The 16,573-nt window shown below is 44.5% G+C and overlaps 1 protein-coding gene across 1 annotated transcript in view; it reads right to left on the reverse strand.

Annotated features, from left to right (window-relative positions):
- Nucleotides 1–1,098: 1,098 nt before the first annotated feature.
- Nucleotides 1,099–16,573, reverse strand: part of CALN1 (calneuron 1) — a 163,823-nt gene continuing 148,348 nt past the window's right edge. Inside the window, exons 5-6 of the mRNA XM_044994122.1 lie at nt 14,336–14,489; nt 1,099–1,242 (exon numbers count right to left, since the gene is read on the reverse strand). Of these exons, the coding sequence (XP_044850057.1) occupies nt 1,115–1,242; nt 14,336–14,489 (282 nt within the window). The 3' untranslated portion in view covers nt 1,099–1,114. The remainder of the gene's footprint in view (nt 1,243–14,335; nt 14,490–16,573) is intronic.

Below are 16,573 nucleotides of genomic sequence, written 5' to 3' on the forward strand. Positions count from 1 at the left end.
TCTCTCCCATGAGCCTACACACGAGGGCGAAAACTGCCCCTGATAAGAGACAGAACAGTCGAATGATCAAAAACGAACAACACCAAAAAGTCAAAGGTGCGAGCGACTATATATAATTTTTTTTTTACAGGAGGTGCCTAGCATAGAGACTTCTGATACCTCATTTCCGTAACAAGGCATGTGATTGGAGCCAGGACTCAACAAATATTGTTTTATCGGAAGAGTTCTTCTATGATTTTGGTGTCTGAGAAGCTTGTGCAAGACAAATTTAGAGCAAGGGCAAAAGCGAGTTTGATGGAAAACAAGTGACATTTGATGCACAGATGGAACCAAATATGATGATCTTTAATTGATAGCGCTGGTTGCAGACTCAGTAGGAAGACTGTGCACAGATTTTTAAAATGCCCATGTGCTAAAGCAAGCTTTTTTTTTTTAAAAAAGCCCTGATTGAAACAGAAAAAATTGCACAAAGTGCTTCCCCCCCCATCTTGTGTCAAAGGTGGGTTTAAAAACAAAAAAATAGAAATTGCACAATACTAGCAAATTTTCCTTTTTTAACATTTGAAAATACTATACAAGGACTTTCTAGCTCCCCTCCACTGCCGTAGACTTGAGGGCACAGTCGTAAGGGAAAATGTAGCAAAGTATGTGAAGTAAAACTGTATTTGCTTGTGGCTACACTATGATCGACTTCCTAGGAATGTAGAACTCCTGGAAAGCTGTTCGAAATAGTCTGTTGGCCCCTAGGTTAAAAGACAGCCCACAAAAATAGCTCGTGAGGCTGCGCTTCTTCAGAATCACAAAATATAACTCTGGATGAAAGTGAGTCCTCCAAGTTACCACCGCTGTTTTGAAGCAATAATTCAGGACTCCTGTATGTTTATTGCATTAGGAAACGAAACCATTAAAGCATTAAGACAGCCCTTTTATGTCCCTGCCAAGAGGATGTAGTTGATTCACAAGCCATATTACACTGCTGGCCTCGGGTTCCTTGTCGACTGGTTCTTTATCTGCCCGCCTTTTATTTCCCCTTTTCAAAGTTGATTGAGGAAAAAGTTCACCCGTTGGCATGCGCATGCATGGTTAGTTTGGTTCACAGTGTTATGGTGAAAGGCTATTCCATGCCGCTCCGGAGGATCTGGTTGGCTGCAATCAACATGACGCTTATAATAAAGGCCATGGCAAATGCACATATAAGGCTCTTCCGTACACAGGTCTGTCTGTTCTGTTTCTGGGAGTGAACTAAAGTGGGAGGGAAAAAATAGAGAAGGTAAAGATGAGACACTCTTACAACTGTAAGTATTTAGTCTTTCACCAGTTAGTCTTTGCATTGTAATAAGCACTTAACATCTCTTGCATCTGTAACCCCTCTGCAAAAAAACCATATCAATTGAATTTTACCCCAGTAATGTCACCCTTTTCACTGGTCTGACTTTGAATGGTTAAACCTCTAGCCCATTCCTTTGAGATTACCCCCAGACTCCAGACAGCCCCAGTTGTTTGATTTCTGATTAAGAAAAAGTTGCATTTCCATAAAGATTTCCACCCCCGGATTTCCATACCAGTCATTTAAATTCTCCACTGTGCACTTCAAAGGGAGACTGAACCAATTGTTGCCTGATTCTGGCACATACTAAATTCAAAGGGTAAATTCAAGCCCTCTTATTCTCAATACAGACTGGTCACCAGGTATCCTAGCACCGTCCCAGTTTATTTATTTCTTTTATAGTCCCTAGAGAAACACTGGAACCTTCGCTTGGATTCAATATTATGGCCATCTAGGACACCTTTCTGCCAGTGCAGGATTTGCGTGCTCGCAGTGTATTTTCTAGTGCTTTGTCTGAAATGGCTTGTAAAACAATCAAGTGATCCATTCTCATTGTATTCACCCTGAATGTTCACTGACTTCACCTGTTGCTCCTAGTTAAAATGCCTTTGTATCATCCTAACCCACTGCTGTCTCCTCTTGGCATTGAAACACTGTTTACAAATATTAGAAGGGTTTAAATTTACTGCTGTTTAACCAAAGAACTGACCATCTCTTTAGTCCTTTAGATATAGCTCCATTAATCTTTCCTTATAAATCACTTGTTGGTTTTGACTGGAAAGATGTAGCCAAATTGGAAGGGATTCAGAAATGAGGTGCTTGGAACTGAGCAGAGTATTCCAGATGCGGTCTCATAAGACACTCCAAATACTGTGCCCAGTGGCCATGGTTAAATATGGTGTAATCACTTCCAGGAAGCGCATTTAACGTTTTCAGTGGACAGGCAAAAGTAGACCTATTGAAAAGGAAGCCTTACAGAACAGACGGAAAACTTCTCTAAATATCCTGTAGAAAAGCGGGAGTATCGGCTACTAGTCAAAATACAATATTCAAAGTCAGGAGCTGTGGTTTTGTTTTTTAATCTCTACCACTGGCTCGCACTGTGACCTTGCACAAGCCAGTGTTCCCCTCCAGGCCTCCGTCTCCCCATCTTGCAGGGTTATTGTAACGATTCATATTTGGCAAGTGCTTAGGGAGCCTCTGCTACAGTACTAAAGGGCTATAGCAACTCGGCGTATCTTTAAGTCCATTGTTGCAGGAAGTATGAACTCTGTCTTATCTGTATGTGCTAGGCAGCCAGTAGTTCTCTTATTTTGGTGTGTGGAGGGGAGAGGGAGAGGGCATAGCTGATTGATTATGGAAAGCACTCACTTACTGCTAGTGATTACCATGGTTGTTATGGAGAAGGTTTATAATCACTAAATTTTGATATGGCTCCCCCTCCGCTGCTCCCCCATCCCCTAGTTATACCATGGACATGAAGTTGCTGCCTCCATGGGCAGTCAGACTGGTAATGAGAGAGCCTCAAATGACTGAGATACTGTTCCAGTGTTGACAAACATCTGAGGAGCAGAAGAGTCTCTGAACATCTCAAGTCTGGAAAGCTTGAGCTGGTGGTTTCATGAGAATGGGTTTTCTTTCACAATACCCTGCCCTTCTGGTTCTGATGCCAGCTGGAAACTGACTATCCAAAGGCATGCAGAAAGCAGGGTGGGGAAAGCTGTTCAGAACTGTCAGGGAGCGCCAGAGATTAAATTCTGAGTGTTAGCGTTTCTGCCTCACTTTTGTAAGGGGGTAAGGACGTTTGATTTATAACACCCGCTTCCATATCAATGACACTTCAGTATGGCCTTACTCCTTCTCAAAATGTGGTATTTTGATTGAAATGGCTGTTTCTTTAGCATCCTTTTTTCCCTAGGTCAGAGAAACCAATAGGGGAGTCAAGTAAGTTCCATGCAGAGAAAGTGTAAAAATCCCCATTGTGGCAGTTGTATACTGTTTTGGTGCATAAAAAAAATAAAAAGTAAATAAATCCTGACTTCTAGCCTGTACCTTTCCTATTCTATCCTCCCACTGTTGCTTTCTTCCCTGGGTGGTGGGTTTTTTTAAAAATTTTTTTTACATCTAATACTGATTCATGATTTTATGTCTGAAATACTGACATTTCCAAAATCTACTTAAGATACAGGGCCTAAGTTTGTGGGTTCTCCCCCCGCTTCTGAAAGCTTCCTCCAACGAAAGGACAAAATGCAAAAATTCATTGTCAACCGTAGTGGCCTAACACTGTTCCTGCAGAATAGGATCGTACGCTCTTGCCAGTGACAGCAATCTGAGTTTAGGGTGCCTGAATACTGGAAGACTGGTCCCTATGGCTAGCATTATACTTTTGTGATAATGCTGCTTTCTCATGTGCAAAGGCTACAAGGAAGTGAGAAATCAGAGTGAGCTTTTGTTGTTCGATTGTGACAGTCAGTCTATGCAAGTCTCTCTAGTTTTTACTCTTCTGATGCACCAGTCTTCAGAAGTTGTGCTTCTAGGTAGCAAATATTCCTATAATTTCCATCGGGAGAGGGCTGCAGTGAAATTCATCTTTAATGATAATGGTTTAGTGAGACATTATAATTGGTAGAACTTGTATGCAAGGTTAACATATAATAAATTACAGTTCACGCTCTGTTGGAATACCAGAGACTGTACTTTAAGAAGGCTCTTCAGTACTTCAGTTGAGAAGAGCATATGGCCCAGTGTCTAAATGAAACCAGAACTGCTGAATAATTTCACTTTACAGCCCCTTTTGATTGTCTGTCTGGAGTCAATATAAGACCATGATCCACATGCTGTATATTTTATCAGAGAACAGTGCACACAATGAATGTTTATGGCACTGGAAAGATTTCATTACTTAAAGCAGAGGACTGGGAGGCAGGAGACCGGTGTTTCACTCTCTACGCTAACACTGACTCACTAGGAGGCCTTGGGCACTGGGGAGATGTTTTTCAAAAGTGGCCTCTAGTTTTCAGGCCCATAGGTTCTCTTTTCTGAGGTGTTGAAGCAGAGCAGTTGCAGCGTCTGCTGATTTCAGTTGGAGCAGGAGGTGCTCATCAGTAAGTGGAAAATAAGCAGCTGATATTCATGGCGTCCCAAGGTTCGGGGCATTTTTTTTTTTAAATGTGGGCATTAGCTTCTCAGGCTCGGCTTCTTCATCTATAAAAGGGAGATAATTTGCCTAACGAGGGGCTGTAGGGGTTAAAGACTTTATTTAGTAGCATTTCTACACTTAAGAATGCGCTTTGGTTTTCACATGGCTGAAAGAAAAAGTGAGCTAGTGCAAATTATGGGTATGTCTACGCAGCAAAGAAAAACCTGCGGCTGGCCCATGCCAGCTGACTCTGGGCTTGGGTGGCAGGGCGGTTTCCAAGTCCAGAAGTCTACACAGCAATGAAACAGCCCTGCAGCCTGAGTCAGTTGGCACAGGCCAGTTGCAGATATCTGTCTACACAGCAACAATGCCCTATGTGTATTTGGTTTTAGAGATGGACCTGATTTCTCTTCACCTATGGGGATGTTTGGATCTCAACTTTTTTCTGTGCATGCATCCATCTGTCTGTCCATCCGTCCCTTTTATGAAGTTGGATACTTGGTCCCAGGACACACACAGCAGCTAGGTGTCTAGTTCCTGCTGACGATGCTGCTGATGATGGAGGAGAGATTCAAATGGCACAAAAGGAACTCCCATTCAATCTATATACTTGGTTCAGTATTGTTTAGATTAAACATCCAATCGCATTAACTGCGCTGCTTTGGTGAAGTACTCAGCAATGTGCCACAAAAAGTATCGGAGGAAATGTACATGCAATTTTTTTGTGTTTTTTAATTTGAACAGATGAGAGAGAAATGAGTTTTTAAACCAAAGTCTTTATGAAAAAGTGTGAGTGATTGATAAACCACACAATCCCTCTGGCATTTTGATGAATGCATACTGCAAAATTCTTACACTCTCTAGCAACATTGTATCCTGCATGTGAAACTTTTTGTGAAGTCCGTGGGAGTTCTGTTTGAGGAATGGCTGCAGAATCAGGCTGAAGGAAATGTTTCAAGTAATCTGGTGATGTAGCTGTGCCGCTAGTGATAATGGCCTTGCAAATGCTATACTTACTAATCGACATCTATTATACCCTGAGTGTAGTTGCAAAGTGTGGTATGTGAGTCTGATCTTGCATACCGCAGTAAAGCTCAGGAGCAATCCCATAGAAGTTGCGTGGAAATAACTAAGATCAGAAGCAGGCCTAGGATAGCGAGTATTCGCTGATATTTTTCCTGTCTGCCTACTTCTCTTGTCTTGGTTCTTATATTGTGCATCACTGTATTTCAGCCCCTTCTATTCATTTTAATAGAAGATTGACATACTGAATGTATATTATACAAATGAACAAGATTATTTCATGCTTCTCACTGATGTGATGAGACAGTATTTGGGTGGTCACAAATAAGAAATCCTATGCACCCTAGCACACTCTATGCTTGCCTAGCTGCATTTCTCTTTAGAAAGGGAGACAATCAACAGGACTGTGTGTTATCTAGAACACTGGCAAATGAAAAAAATTGGTTCATCAATAAGTTTGCAACATGCTTAAAATCTGTGGAACGTTTTATTTGATATACGAGTAGCAGGAACTTAGTTTGTTGGATTTTGAACTTATTGGGGCACAAACAAAATCTTCCATTTCCATCTCCAAAGAATAAATCATTGGTGATTCACTGTGGGCCTAAATTATTCCTGCACTGCATACTGTACACTGTGTTGATGGGGGAGGAGAGGAAGAAAAACAGTTTTATGAATCATGCATAAGAGTCCCTTCACTAATCACAAGGTAGCTGATCCTGAGAGGTGCTGAGTCTAATGGAGTTGTGTGCGCTCAAACTTTTCATCTGGTCAGGGCCAGATCCTGAATTCAGCTGGGAGGAGGAACCCAGGGCCCCAGTTTTCCTTATGGCAGGCTCCTCTGTGCAAATGGTGTGAATTCCTGCCCTGCCTGCCAAAGGGAAAGCTGCCACCTTGTGCAAAACTGCTCTGAGACAACCCATTATCATATAATCTTTCTGTAGCTCTGATCTGTCTACTCGCAAGAGTTGTGTAATGCAACATAACCCCCACTGAGCTACATTGCCTACAGCTGTGATGCAAAGCAAGGGTTTTGAATGCAGCTGTGGCAGCCACCGAGCTGGCCAATGCCATTCTCTAGGAAGACGATTTGTGTGTATAGAGGTTCACCCCTTTCCAAAAAAGTCAAGTGGTCTTGAGCAAACTAGACAGATGGCTTGGTCCTAGAGCTTGATATTTGAAAGACCACCTCATGGGCTTTGTCCTGCCTTTATTCCAGTGGGAAAAGTCAGAGAGAAGACAGCTACCATGAACATCTAGGTGCACTGCACAGGATGCTAGGTAGAGCCAGGATAGATTCAGCTAATAGGGGTCAGAGCTAGTCAAGCTCTACTGCCAGCCTTCCATGGCGCTCCCTGGTAAGAGAAGGTTGGGGGCTTTAGAATGAGGAAAGTGTGCATTTTACAGCAGAGACCCGTCCGTAGTGGTGTCTAGGCTCTGTACCATCATGGCTGTGGATTGTGTTTTCCTATTTGGAAGGACTGAGAGCAATGAAATCCTTTAAGCAGAACATTTTAGGTCTTCCTCTAAGTTTGTTTGACTGGAGTTCTCCCAGACGCTAACCACATTTCTCCTCAAAACAGAGTAGATGAGCATGGTGTTCCAGAGAACACCACAATCGCAGCAGTGGCTGGGTGCTCTTGCAAGAAGCACAGCAGTCAGATGTGAGCTTTCTTGTGAAACCGGTCAGGGTCAAGACTCCCTCTAGGAGAGGCTGAGTGATGAGAACCAGGCTTACTAGAAGAAGGCAATTTGAGATTGAGCTACATAACCTTGCTTCCTGGGAATTCCTTTATCCGTAAGAAGATTGTCACATCAAAGCAGTAGAATCTTCTTAAAGCAGAGGGAGTGGGGTGGGGGTGGGGTCGCCAAGTGTGCCTAGGCCCTGGTGTAGTTCAATGCGTGTGTAACTTGTTCATGTATGATAACGAGACAAAGGGGCAGGGCTCAGCAGAGAGGGAGCACAGCAAAGGTAATGAGCTATGCAGGAGCAGCAGCCATATATGAACATCTGAATATAGGCTGACTGCTACCGAAGATGCGTGCATCTATAACATGGGCCAGGCAGCGTATGGCCCGGGGTCTATGATGGACCTCTATGGAGGAAGAGCTGTTGCAAGAGGCTGCAGGGGCGGAGAGGGACCGCAGTTTCTCTTCTGTTGGGGAAGAGGCCACAAAGGGCTAACATTGACCAAACTAGAGGCAGAGTGTCTGAGGGATGCCCGGAGTCAGCAGCCTCTACAATAAAACGACCATGTCCGATCTGGCCAGTGTTCTCATGGGTAATCTATGGCTAGAAGAAAAGGCTGAGCCAACTTCCAATGCAGGAGTAGCAAATTCAAAGTAAGTGCTACAAAATATGTACAGCGACCACGGTCATAACTCCTGCGTGCAGCGAGCGACACTAGGAGCTTGGCTCTACGAACACTCAGTTTGCAGCAAGTCCCGGTGTAAAGCTGTAGCATGCTAACTTGCTTCACGCTCACTGTGCATGTTGACCCTGCTGCCCTCCATTCAGGCCTTGCCTAGAGCGAGAGCAACGTGTGTGGCTACATGCCATGGTAAAAAACAGGCTGCATCCACAATGCCACGTGGCGCTGTACCTGGCGGTGAAAGGCTCCAGCAGGGAGAAGCTGCAGGATGCTACACCACTAAAACCAGCTGTGAGGTGGGGGAGGCGCCGCTCAGGCGTGTAGCTGAGCACACCCTAAGGGTCTGGTGTGGTGTTACTCTACTAAGCAGTGCTTCACCCAGGGCCGGCTCTAGGATTTCCGCTGCCCCAAGCAGGGCGGGACCCCGCGGGGGGACGCTCTGGCGGTCGCCGATCCCGCGGCTCCGGGGGACCTTCTGCAGATGTGCCTGCAGAGAGTCCGCTGGTCCCGTGGCTCCGGTGGACCTCCCGCAGGCACGCCTGCAGATGCTCCACCGGAGCCACGGGACCAGCGGACCTTCCACAGGCACGCCTGCGTGAGGTCCACTGGAGCCGCCTGCCGCCCTCCCGCTTGGCGCGCTGGGGTCTGGAGCTGGCCCTGGCTTCACCCTCGATGCTGCTCTTTATACCTGTGCTAGTGGGCCGTACAGCGCATGTACTCTCTATGCTGCTGTGAGGGTAGATCAGAGGTGGGCACACTACAGCCCGTGGGCCACATCCGGTCTGCGGGACCATCCTGCCCGAGCTCCTGGCCCAGGAGGCTAGCCCCTCCTCTGCTGTCCTCCCTGCCCCGCAGCCTCAGCTCGCTCTGGGTGGCAGGACTGTGAGCTCCTGGGGCAGCGCCCAGCCTAACCCGGTCGCTGTGCTGCGCGGTGGCATGGCCCAGCTCCAGCCAGGTGGCGTGGCTGTAGTGCCGCCAGCACTCCAGGCAGGGCAGTAAGGGGGCAGGGAGGGGTGGATAGAGGGCAGGGGAGTTCGGGGTGGTGGTCAGGGGGTGGGGGGAGTGGATGGGGTCAGGGAGGGAATGGGGGGGCGCTGTCAGGAATGAGTGGAGGGGTTGGATGAGGCGGTGGGAGGTCTGGGGGCACAGGCGACAGGGAGTGGGGTGAGTGTGGATGGGCAGGGGTCCGGGGGGGCAGGTCACGACCCCTTCCCCTAACTGGCCCTCCATACAATTTAGGAAACCCGATGCGGCCCTCAGGCCAAAAAGTTTGCCTGCCCCCAGGTGTAGTCCCGTCCTAACAGTGCCATAGGGAGCTGTTACTGTCCATGTGGACACTTAGTGTGCAGCAAGCTCGTGCGCTGTAAGTGTACACCCCAGTTGGTACAGACAAGTCCCAGGTTTCTTTCCCTTTGTCTGGAAATAGGTATGAAAATGAGGAGCTGACTTCCTCCTGGGAGCAAGGAGCCGAGACTCCTAGCTTTTGGGTGCAGCTGCTCAATTGTGTCTTAATTTCAATGTCACATTTGAGGATGAAATATTTGTGTGCGCAGCCATCAGCATATAGACATTCTAGTTTGTTCCCCGTGATATGTTTAACAGACTATCTCGAGCAGTTTGATTTAAGGCACTGCTGGGCAAGAGACTGTAGTGTAATTGCGCACTGCTCTCCTTTTTGCCATAAATTATATATGATTCTTCCTGGTTCTCGCCTCCGTTCCCCTGGCCTGCTCATTAATTTCTTCTGCCCGTTGCCACTGTTCTTTTAGTACAGTGCATATCCTTCTGTCTGTTAGGTATTTCTATGGCGATCTCCATACTTAGTCTCTTTTGTGGTCCCTTGTTATCAGGGTTGAAAATCTGACTGAAATAGGGGGGGAAATGTATGTTTCAATTTGCGGGGTTGATTCTTTACCAGAGCAGACACTTTGTCATTGGATAGGTGGCAATTTTGGACTCAGCTGCAGATTTGGGGTCAAAGTGTCATTCAGCGCACTCTAAATATAGCCGCCAAACTCTCCAGGTGTGCAGAGCTGGACCTCTGGATATGCATTTATAATTTTCACTAGACAGGGACTGACACACACAATTTAAAGTGTAATCCTGAATGTCTGTGCACAGACAATGGAATCTCAAAACAGAGAAAATGGTTAGCTAAGGCCTGGCCTAGACAGAGTTTCTGAAGCAATAGTTATATTTGGTTTAGAGGAGTGAATTTTTTTAACAGATGTAGTTATGCTGGTATAACCCCTTGTCAGGATGCAGTTACACCAATATAAAAGGTGCCTTATACCAGTGTAGTTTATAGCGTATTCTTTTAAAGAAAGTGCAGTGGTGGAACAAGCACCTTCTCTAGTCATGTAAGTGCATCCGCGCCAGGGGGTCGTACCAGTGGGTGGCACAACTTTGCATGTAGACTAGCCCTGAGAGTCTCTGTTACCCGCACTGAGCCTCTGTGTAGGTGGAAAGAGCACACAGTGTCCTTCTGTTGGGAAGAATGTTTCAACAGTGCTAGTAAGGTGCTGATTTTGAAGAAGGGTTAAACTAGTTGGTGGGGGAACCCCACACCTCGCCAAGTCTTACTAAAATCCAGTGAGGCACTCCACTTGCCTTACCTGCTAACTTACTGCTTAATTAAGGCATGTCGACCCCGTGAAGTCCTGCGTTCTTGCTTTGGAGCCATGCCCTAGAGTTTGGCACCTGTGTAATGGGTATAGTTAGGGCAGCAGAGTATATGCTTAAGTGAACAGCCATGCAGGAGAGAAAGATGCACATTGTCTTTGGGCCTGAAATTACTTTGAAAAGTGCCAGTGTCACAGCGAAACTTTTTGAAATATTCTGTTATTTTTTAACCAAAAAACTGGATTAAAAGCTAACATTTTTTCCTCCTGATTTTTTTTAATGGGTCCATATGCTTCTGGGTTCTGTCTGGCACCAGCAGCGCCAACATCCCATGAGAAAAAGCTGTTCCCCCTGTACTTTCAGAAGCAGGAAGTACCAACGTGCTGACAGACTGAACAGATGACACGTCCAGTCCAATTTTAGCAGACCCAGGCTGTGGATAGTTCACCTAAGTATCAGGCCCAGTTGAGTGCTGAACTCAAATTAGTGGCTTATCGGAAAGTAATGGCAATTTTAAGAGCTTTGCTTTGCAACATCAATTTTCCATTTTTAATCGAGATTTAAATCAGCAAGCAGGAAACCTTGATTTTAAGTAATCGATGTTAATCTTATTTTGCATTTGCACTTTTTATTGTTCCTAAAAATGGTTGATTGTCATTGGTTGGTGTAATTTTGTGGTACTTTTTGCTAACCAGGAGGATGCACTAGCTCTATATGCATTTCTTCCAATTGCTATGTAATTTCTTAATGTTATGCATTTATTGAACTTTTGCTTTTTTTATATTAGAAAATGGTGAATCTCATTTAATAGAGGAATAACTGCAAGTAAAAAAATGTCAGGCTCCATTTGGCTAGAAATTGGAAATCAATTCAAAATGCACAAAAACTGCATTGTTATTTAGTAAATGAAACTACCTTAAGTATGCTGGGCGCGGAAGAAGTGTTTTAAACTGCAGGCAATACTTCCTTTATCAAATCAGTGTGATTGTAAAACTAGTGCCCTTCACAATCAAACTCATTCTGCATTGAAATTGGTTCCAATCTTGAGGGACATGGTGACATCTAAATCAGAGTATGTGGCTGCTAGAGTAGCCCATAAATGCGGTGGTGCGGCCTGAATCCACCTCTCTGAGAGGCTATAGTTACGTCGACAGAAGAATTCTTTGTTGATCTAGTTCAGGGGTCGGCAACCTTTTCAGAAGTGGTGAGCTGAGTCTTCATTTATTCACTCTAATGTTAAGGTGTTGCGTGCCAGTCATACATTTTAACGTTTTTAGAAGGTCTCTTTCTATAAGTCTATAATATATAACTAAACTACAGTTGTATGTAAAGTAAATATGTTTTTTAAATGTTTACGAAGCTTAATTTAAAATTAAATTAAAATGCGGAGCTGCCAGGACCCAGGCAGTGTGAGTCCCATTGAAAATCAGTTCGCGTGCCGCCTTCGGCACACGTGCCATAGGTTGCCTACCCCGATCTAGTTGTGTCTACAGTAATGGTTAAGTAAGTCAACCTAATTGTGTTGCACAGGGCAGGAAATTTCTCCAAGCCCCGAGTGATATAAACTAACTAAACCTTGAGCTATATCTGAGGCCTAGTCTATATCTAAACATTTCTGCTCTAGTATCCTGCATTTTCTCTCACTCTGAACTTATTGTGGGAACCTACCCACACGCAATGAAGCATTCTTAAACTTGAAATGAAAGATTAGATGGGATTTTTTTTAAACTTTGGATCATTTTTCCCATTGGCATCTTACATTGGGTAAAGTATAAAAGCGGCTACAATTATTAAAGCCAAAATTGCATGCGGCCCCATCTGTCAAGCACTCCAGTAAATGTTCCGTGTGGAATCCCTGAACTAACTTTTTTAACCCAATTTTGCTAATACAAAGCTAGTCCTTCTCAGTGTGGTCCAATAAAAGAGATCCCCCTCACCCACCTTGTCTCTTTCAAATTCTCCAAAGCCTTACTGTGATTAGTTCCAGAATGCTAGGTTAAGCCGATGTGTAAGTGCATGTGTCAATCTTTGCAGGCTCGGGATCTTAAGGGGCCAAACTTTTAGTAGATTAGTATCACAGAGCAGAATTTAGCCCAGTGTAACTGAGAGCAGAACTTGACTCGCTGGCTTTTGTGTTAATGGGTTGGCTTACGTAGGTAACATTCTCTTTTTCAGAGAAGAGAGACCCATGCCAGGTTTCGACTGCTAGGTGATTTCAGGACGATCAACAGTAATTAACGAGTGTCAGAGAGATGACTCCAGAGCTCAGTTGTAATTCATTGTGCTAATTCCATTACAAGGATTAAAACTTGCCTCTCACAAGGATCTGAGCCAGCTAAAGAGATTCCTGTCTCCCTGAGAAGCTTTCTGGCATTTGTATCATCATTTTTATACTAACCATTGTGAGGTTCCCAGAAATAACATCAGCGAGAAGTAGCTATTCTTGAGAGAATCGCCATTTCCTCCTTCATTGACCTCCCACTGAGCCTAAAATGAGTGATCCTATTTTTCTTTATTATTAATTTACATCAACTTTCCTGTTCCAAAGAGCCTTTCGTCTGAGACTCTCAAAGCACTTTACAAGCAGAAAACCCTTGCAATAACCTTCTAACAATTTTTTTTTTAGGTGGCTCAATTTGGTGAACATCTTTTCAATTCCTTGACATCTTTCACTGATGTGTGTGTGGTTTTTTTTTTTTTGGGGGGGGGGGTTGCACCACCTGATTCTTCTTGGTTTCATGCCATTTCCAGGGACTGAAACTGTTCCCCCATGGAGCATGAAAACTCTCATATCAGTTCACTCACACTCAGGGATGTTGAAAAAGCTGGGGTCAGCATGAAGGGCCGGTTGGGGTGGTGCTCCCAAAGCCAGATGGGGCAGCAGGGAAGGGAAGAGGTTCTCAATTCGATTCCTACTTCTGCCCCTTAATTAATGCTGGCCACTCATTAGCCCCTCAATAATATAAGAAAATGGTTTTGTTCCACAGCTCAAGTAAAGGAAGGCTATTTGGGGAGGGCGTGGTGGTGGCTGGTTGTTTAAAGCACACTCAAGTATGCAGCGATTTGTCCTCCCCTTAAGCAATTTGTTGACTTCAACTCCAGGCTAAGTTTGCTACTGGGTTATAACTGGTGAAAAGGAAAGAGAGTGTAGGGGAAACTGGTGGGGAAGACTTACCTTGCTTGTGGAAGGATACCAAGAAATTGACCTCAAAATGGTTCGGGTACTGAGCCTGACAAACGTGTCACAAGATCTATCTTGTATGAAGATGGGGGTTAGTCATACAGAGCACAGGTTCTCAAACGGGGGGTCTTGGCCCCTCAAGGCTTGCGAGATTATTACATGGGGGGGTGGGAGATTGCAAGCTGTCAGCCTCCATCCCAAACCCTGCTTCGCCTCCTACATTTTACACTATTATTAAACACTTCAAATATGAAAAAAAAATTATAAGGGGGGGGGTGTCACATGCAGCAAGCCTCTTTGTGAAAGCGGCCACCGGTACAAAAGTTTGAGAACCACTGATAGGATCCCTAGACATTTGATATTCCCTTTAAGTGACCCTATGAAGTAGTCATAAACTCTATGTACTGGAAACCATATAAGGTATCAGTTTGATTCTTAAAACACTTCAGCCCCCCCTTCCTGTCCCCCAATTTTAATGGCTATAGAGTAAAGAAGATTAAGGCTCAAATTCTGAGATCCATACTCAGTTTTCACTGGGCTTTTAAGCAGACCAGTGCTCATTGATAATAGTCAGGTCAGTTCCCATTAAAACCTTAGGAAAGGACCTCAGGGTTCAGCTAGAGTTTCATAACAAAAGCTTAGCGAGAGAAGGCATAGTAACTTTTCACCACCTTCAAACTCTGGTTGGCAGTTGCCAGAGTTTTCATTTAAACTCTCCTCCTCGTTGATGATGATGTTTTCAATGTCCTTCATTGTTAAATGGTCCTGGAATGCATGATACAGAATATGTTTGAGCTCTTCCAGCGTTATCCTTTGCATGTCAAACTGTGGGAAAAGGAGAAATCATTTCAGTTAGTTTGCGTAACTGGTAACAAACCATAAATGCTTTCGGGACCCTCTCTCCACATCCGAGCACATCTCAATTTGCTGCATGCTCGTTCTCTCAGGGTGAAGGAAAAGGCCCCAGAAGTTATTTTGCAAATTCCTTTCCATACTTCTAAAGACCCACTAGAAATGACGACTATCCATCACTTCCCCTCTTATGTCTGTACTGCTTACAGGCCTGCATGCGCCCAAGAAGCCAAACCCAGGATGGGTTCTATGAGAAAATGGCCATACCCAGGCCAGAACCCAGCAAAGCTTGTTTTTGGTAGGATCTCTATACATTGGGCTGCCTAGCAGCTTTTTTGCAGTGCAGCATCATCTTTCCCTAACCCCTCCCTCTTATTTGTTCTGACGTCTCTTTCCGGAACACACAATACAGGGAGCTGGCATGTTCATCTTCAGGTATTCATGAGCATATGGCAGGTAGGTGCTGCTCCCGCACCATGTCAGTGCCCATCCTGAAACTGTCTGTCTGCTGCAAAAATATGCTGAAACCTATGGTTCTCCTTGGAACACAGTCCTCTGCCTTTCTCCAGAGGGCACATCTTTGCTGTTGGGTAACTGGCTGGGAATTTAATGTACAAGTAAACAGACACTATTTTTGTTCATTTTTTTTATATCATATATAAATATTTATATATAGAGAGAGAATATTTATTTTAGAGACCTTATTGCTTGATTTAACAAAAACACTAGACGTTTACATGCAACCTCTGTATCCTTCTCAACCCTTCAAAAGAAATATCCACATCCTGCAATGAAAAAGGAATCCAAACTACACCTCTGGCCTAATGCGGTGAGTGAGAAAAATAAATTACCACTTGTGTCTGCTTCTTCCATTAAACACACACTGACAGCAAGTAATTAGATTTCTTATCCAACAATTTCATAAACCATAGGAGCAAAAGAGAACCCCCCCCACAAGCAATTAGATAAGCTTATCTATTCTTAGTTAACAGGAAAACAAAGAGAAGTTTAGCATGGAAAACAGCTAAGGCCCCGTTCCCTGACCACCTTGTCCTTCACTGATGAAAAACCGTTTGCCTATGTGAGAAAATAAGCTTTCAGAAGCTGTTCTTGATACCTTTTAAAAATATTTTTGCATATAAATAAATATGGACTCATTGATCTGTAAAATTCTAATTAGAATTTATTTCTTTTTCATGTGACCTGTAAAATCTGATGCCAACAATGTTATCACGCAGCGAGCAGGAGACAGCGTGGGCAATGGTGAACATTGCAAGCTCCTCATGTAGCTCCCAACAGACCCCCGGCTACTGGGGTTGGTTGCTTTTTTTGCTGGATTTGGGACACCGCTGACCTACTAAAAATATCACCAAAAGCACAGTCACCACCAGCAATCTATAGCCTTTCCTTGCGCTAGAAGAAAGACGCACACACACGTTGGGGTATAGTGACAAATTCCCCACTCACTGGGTTGTAAGCACGGCAATCTGTATACGCCTCTTCTGATTTCTATTCAGAACTGGTATGAATAGGAAAAATGTTTCTCCTGGCAACTAGAGCTCTGTAAACAGAGGCTAACAAACACTTGGCTACCTCACAGGGGTGTCGGAAGCATTAATTACTTGATGTTTTAGACGACGCTTTGCATTTTCAAAGCACTCTACAGAGCCAAGTGCCATTTGATCATTTTTACCCCCTTTTGAGGCATTGTTTTCAGGCTGGCACCGTGCTGAGGTGAATGGGGTTGCTCTGGATTTACACCAGATTTACCTCTATAGTATCTCTGCTGCAAAATATGGGCCAAACTGAGCTTTGTTAAAGCGCAGGGGTTTACCGTGGGGCTGTGAAACACCCAGAGCCCAATAGTGTTTCTCACCTGCCCTGTAGTTCCGCTTTCCTCTCTTTTGGTGTGGACAGGACTCACGTTAGGGGTTACGCTTGAGGTAACTCTGCAGTGAAGCCATGGCCTTATTGGTCAAAGGAGGGGTGGTGGGTGGTAGTTGATGCTATAATAGTGCTTTTTTCCCCTCACAGGGAGATCTCTGAAGCCAGCGTGT

This window comes from Mauremys mutica, chromosome 19 (assembly GCF_020497125.1).
Source record: "Mauremys mutica isolate MM-2020 ecotype Southern chromosome 19, ASM2049712v1, whole genome shotgun sequence".
Taxonomy (NCBI): Eukaryota; Metazoa; Chordata; order Testudines; family Geoemydidae; genus Mauremys; species Mauremys mutica.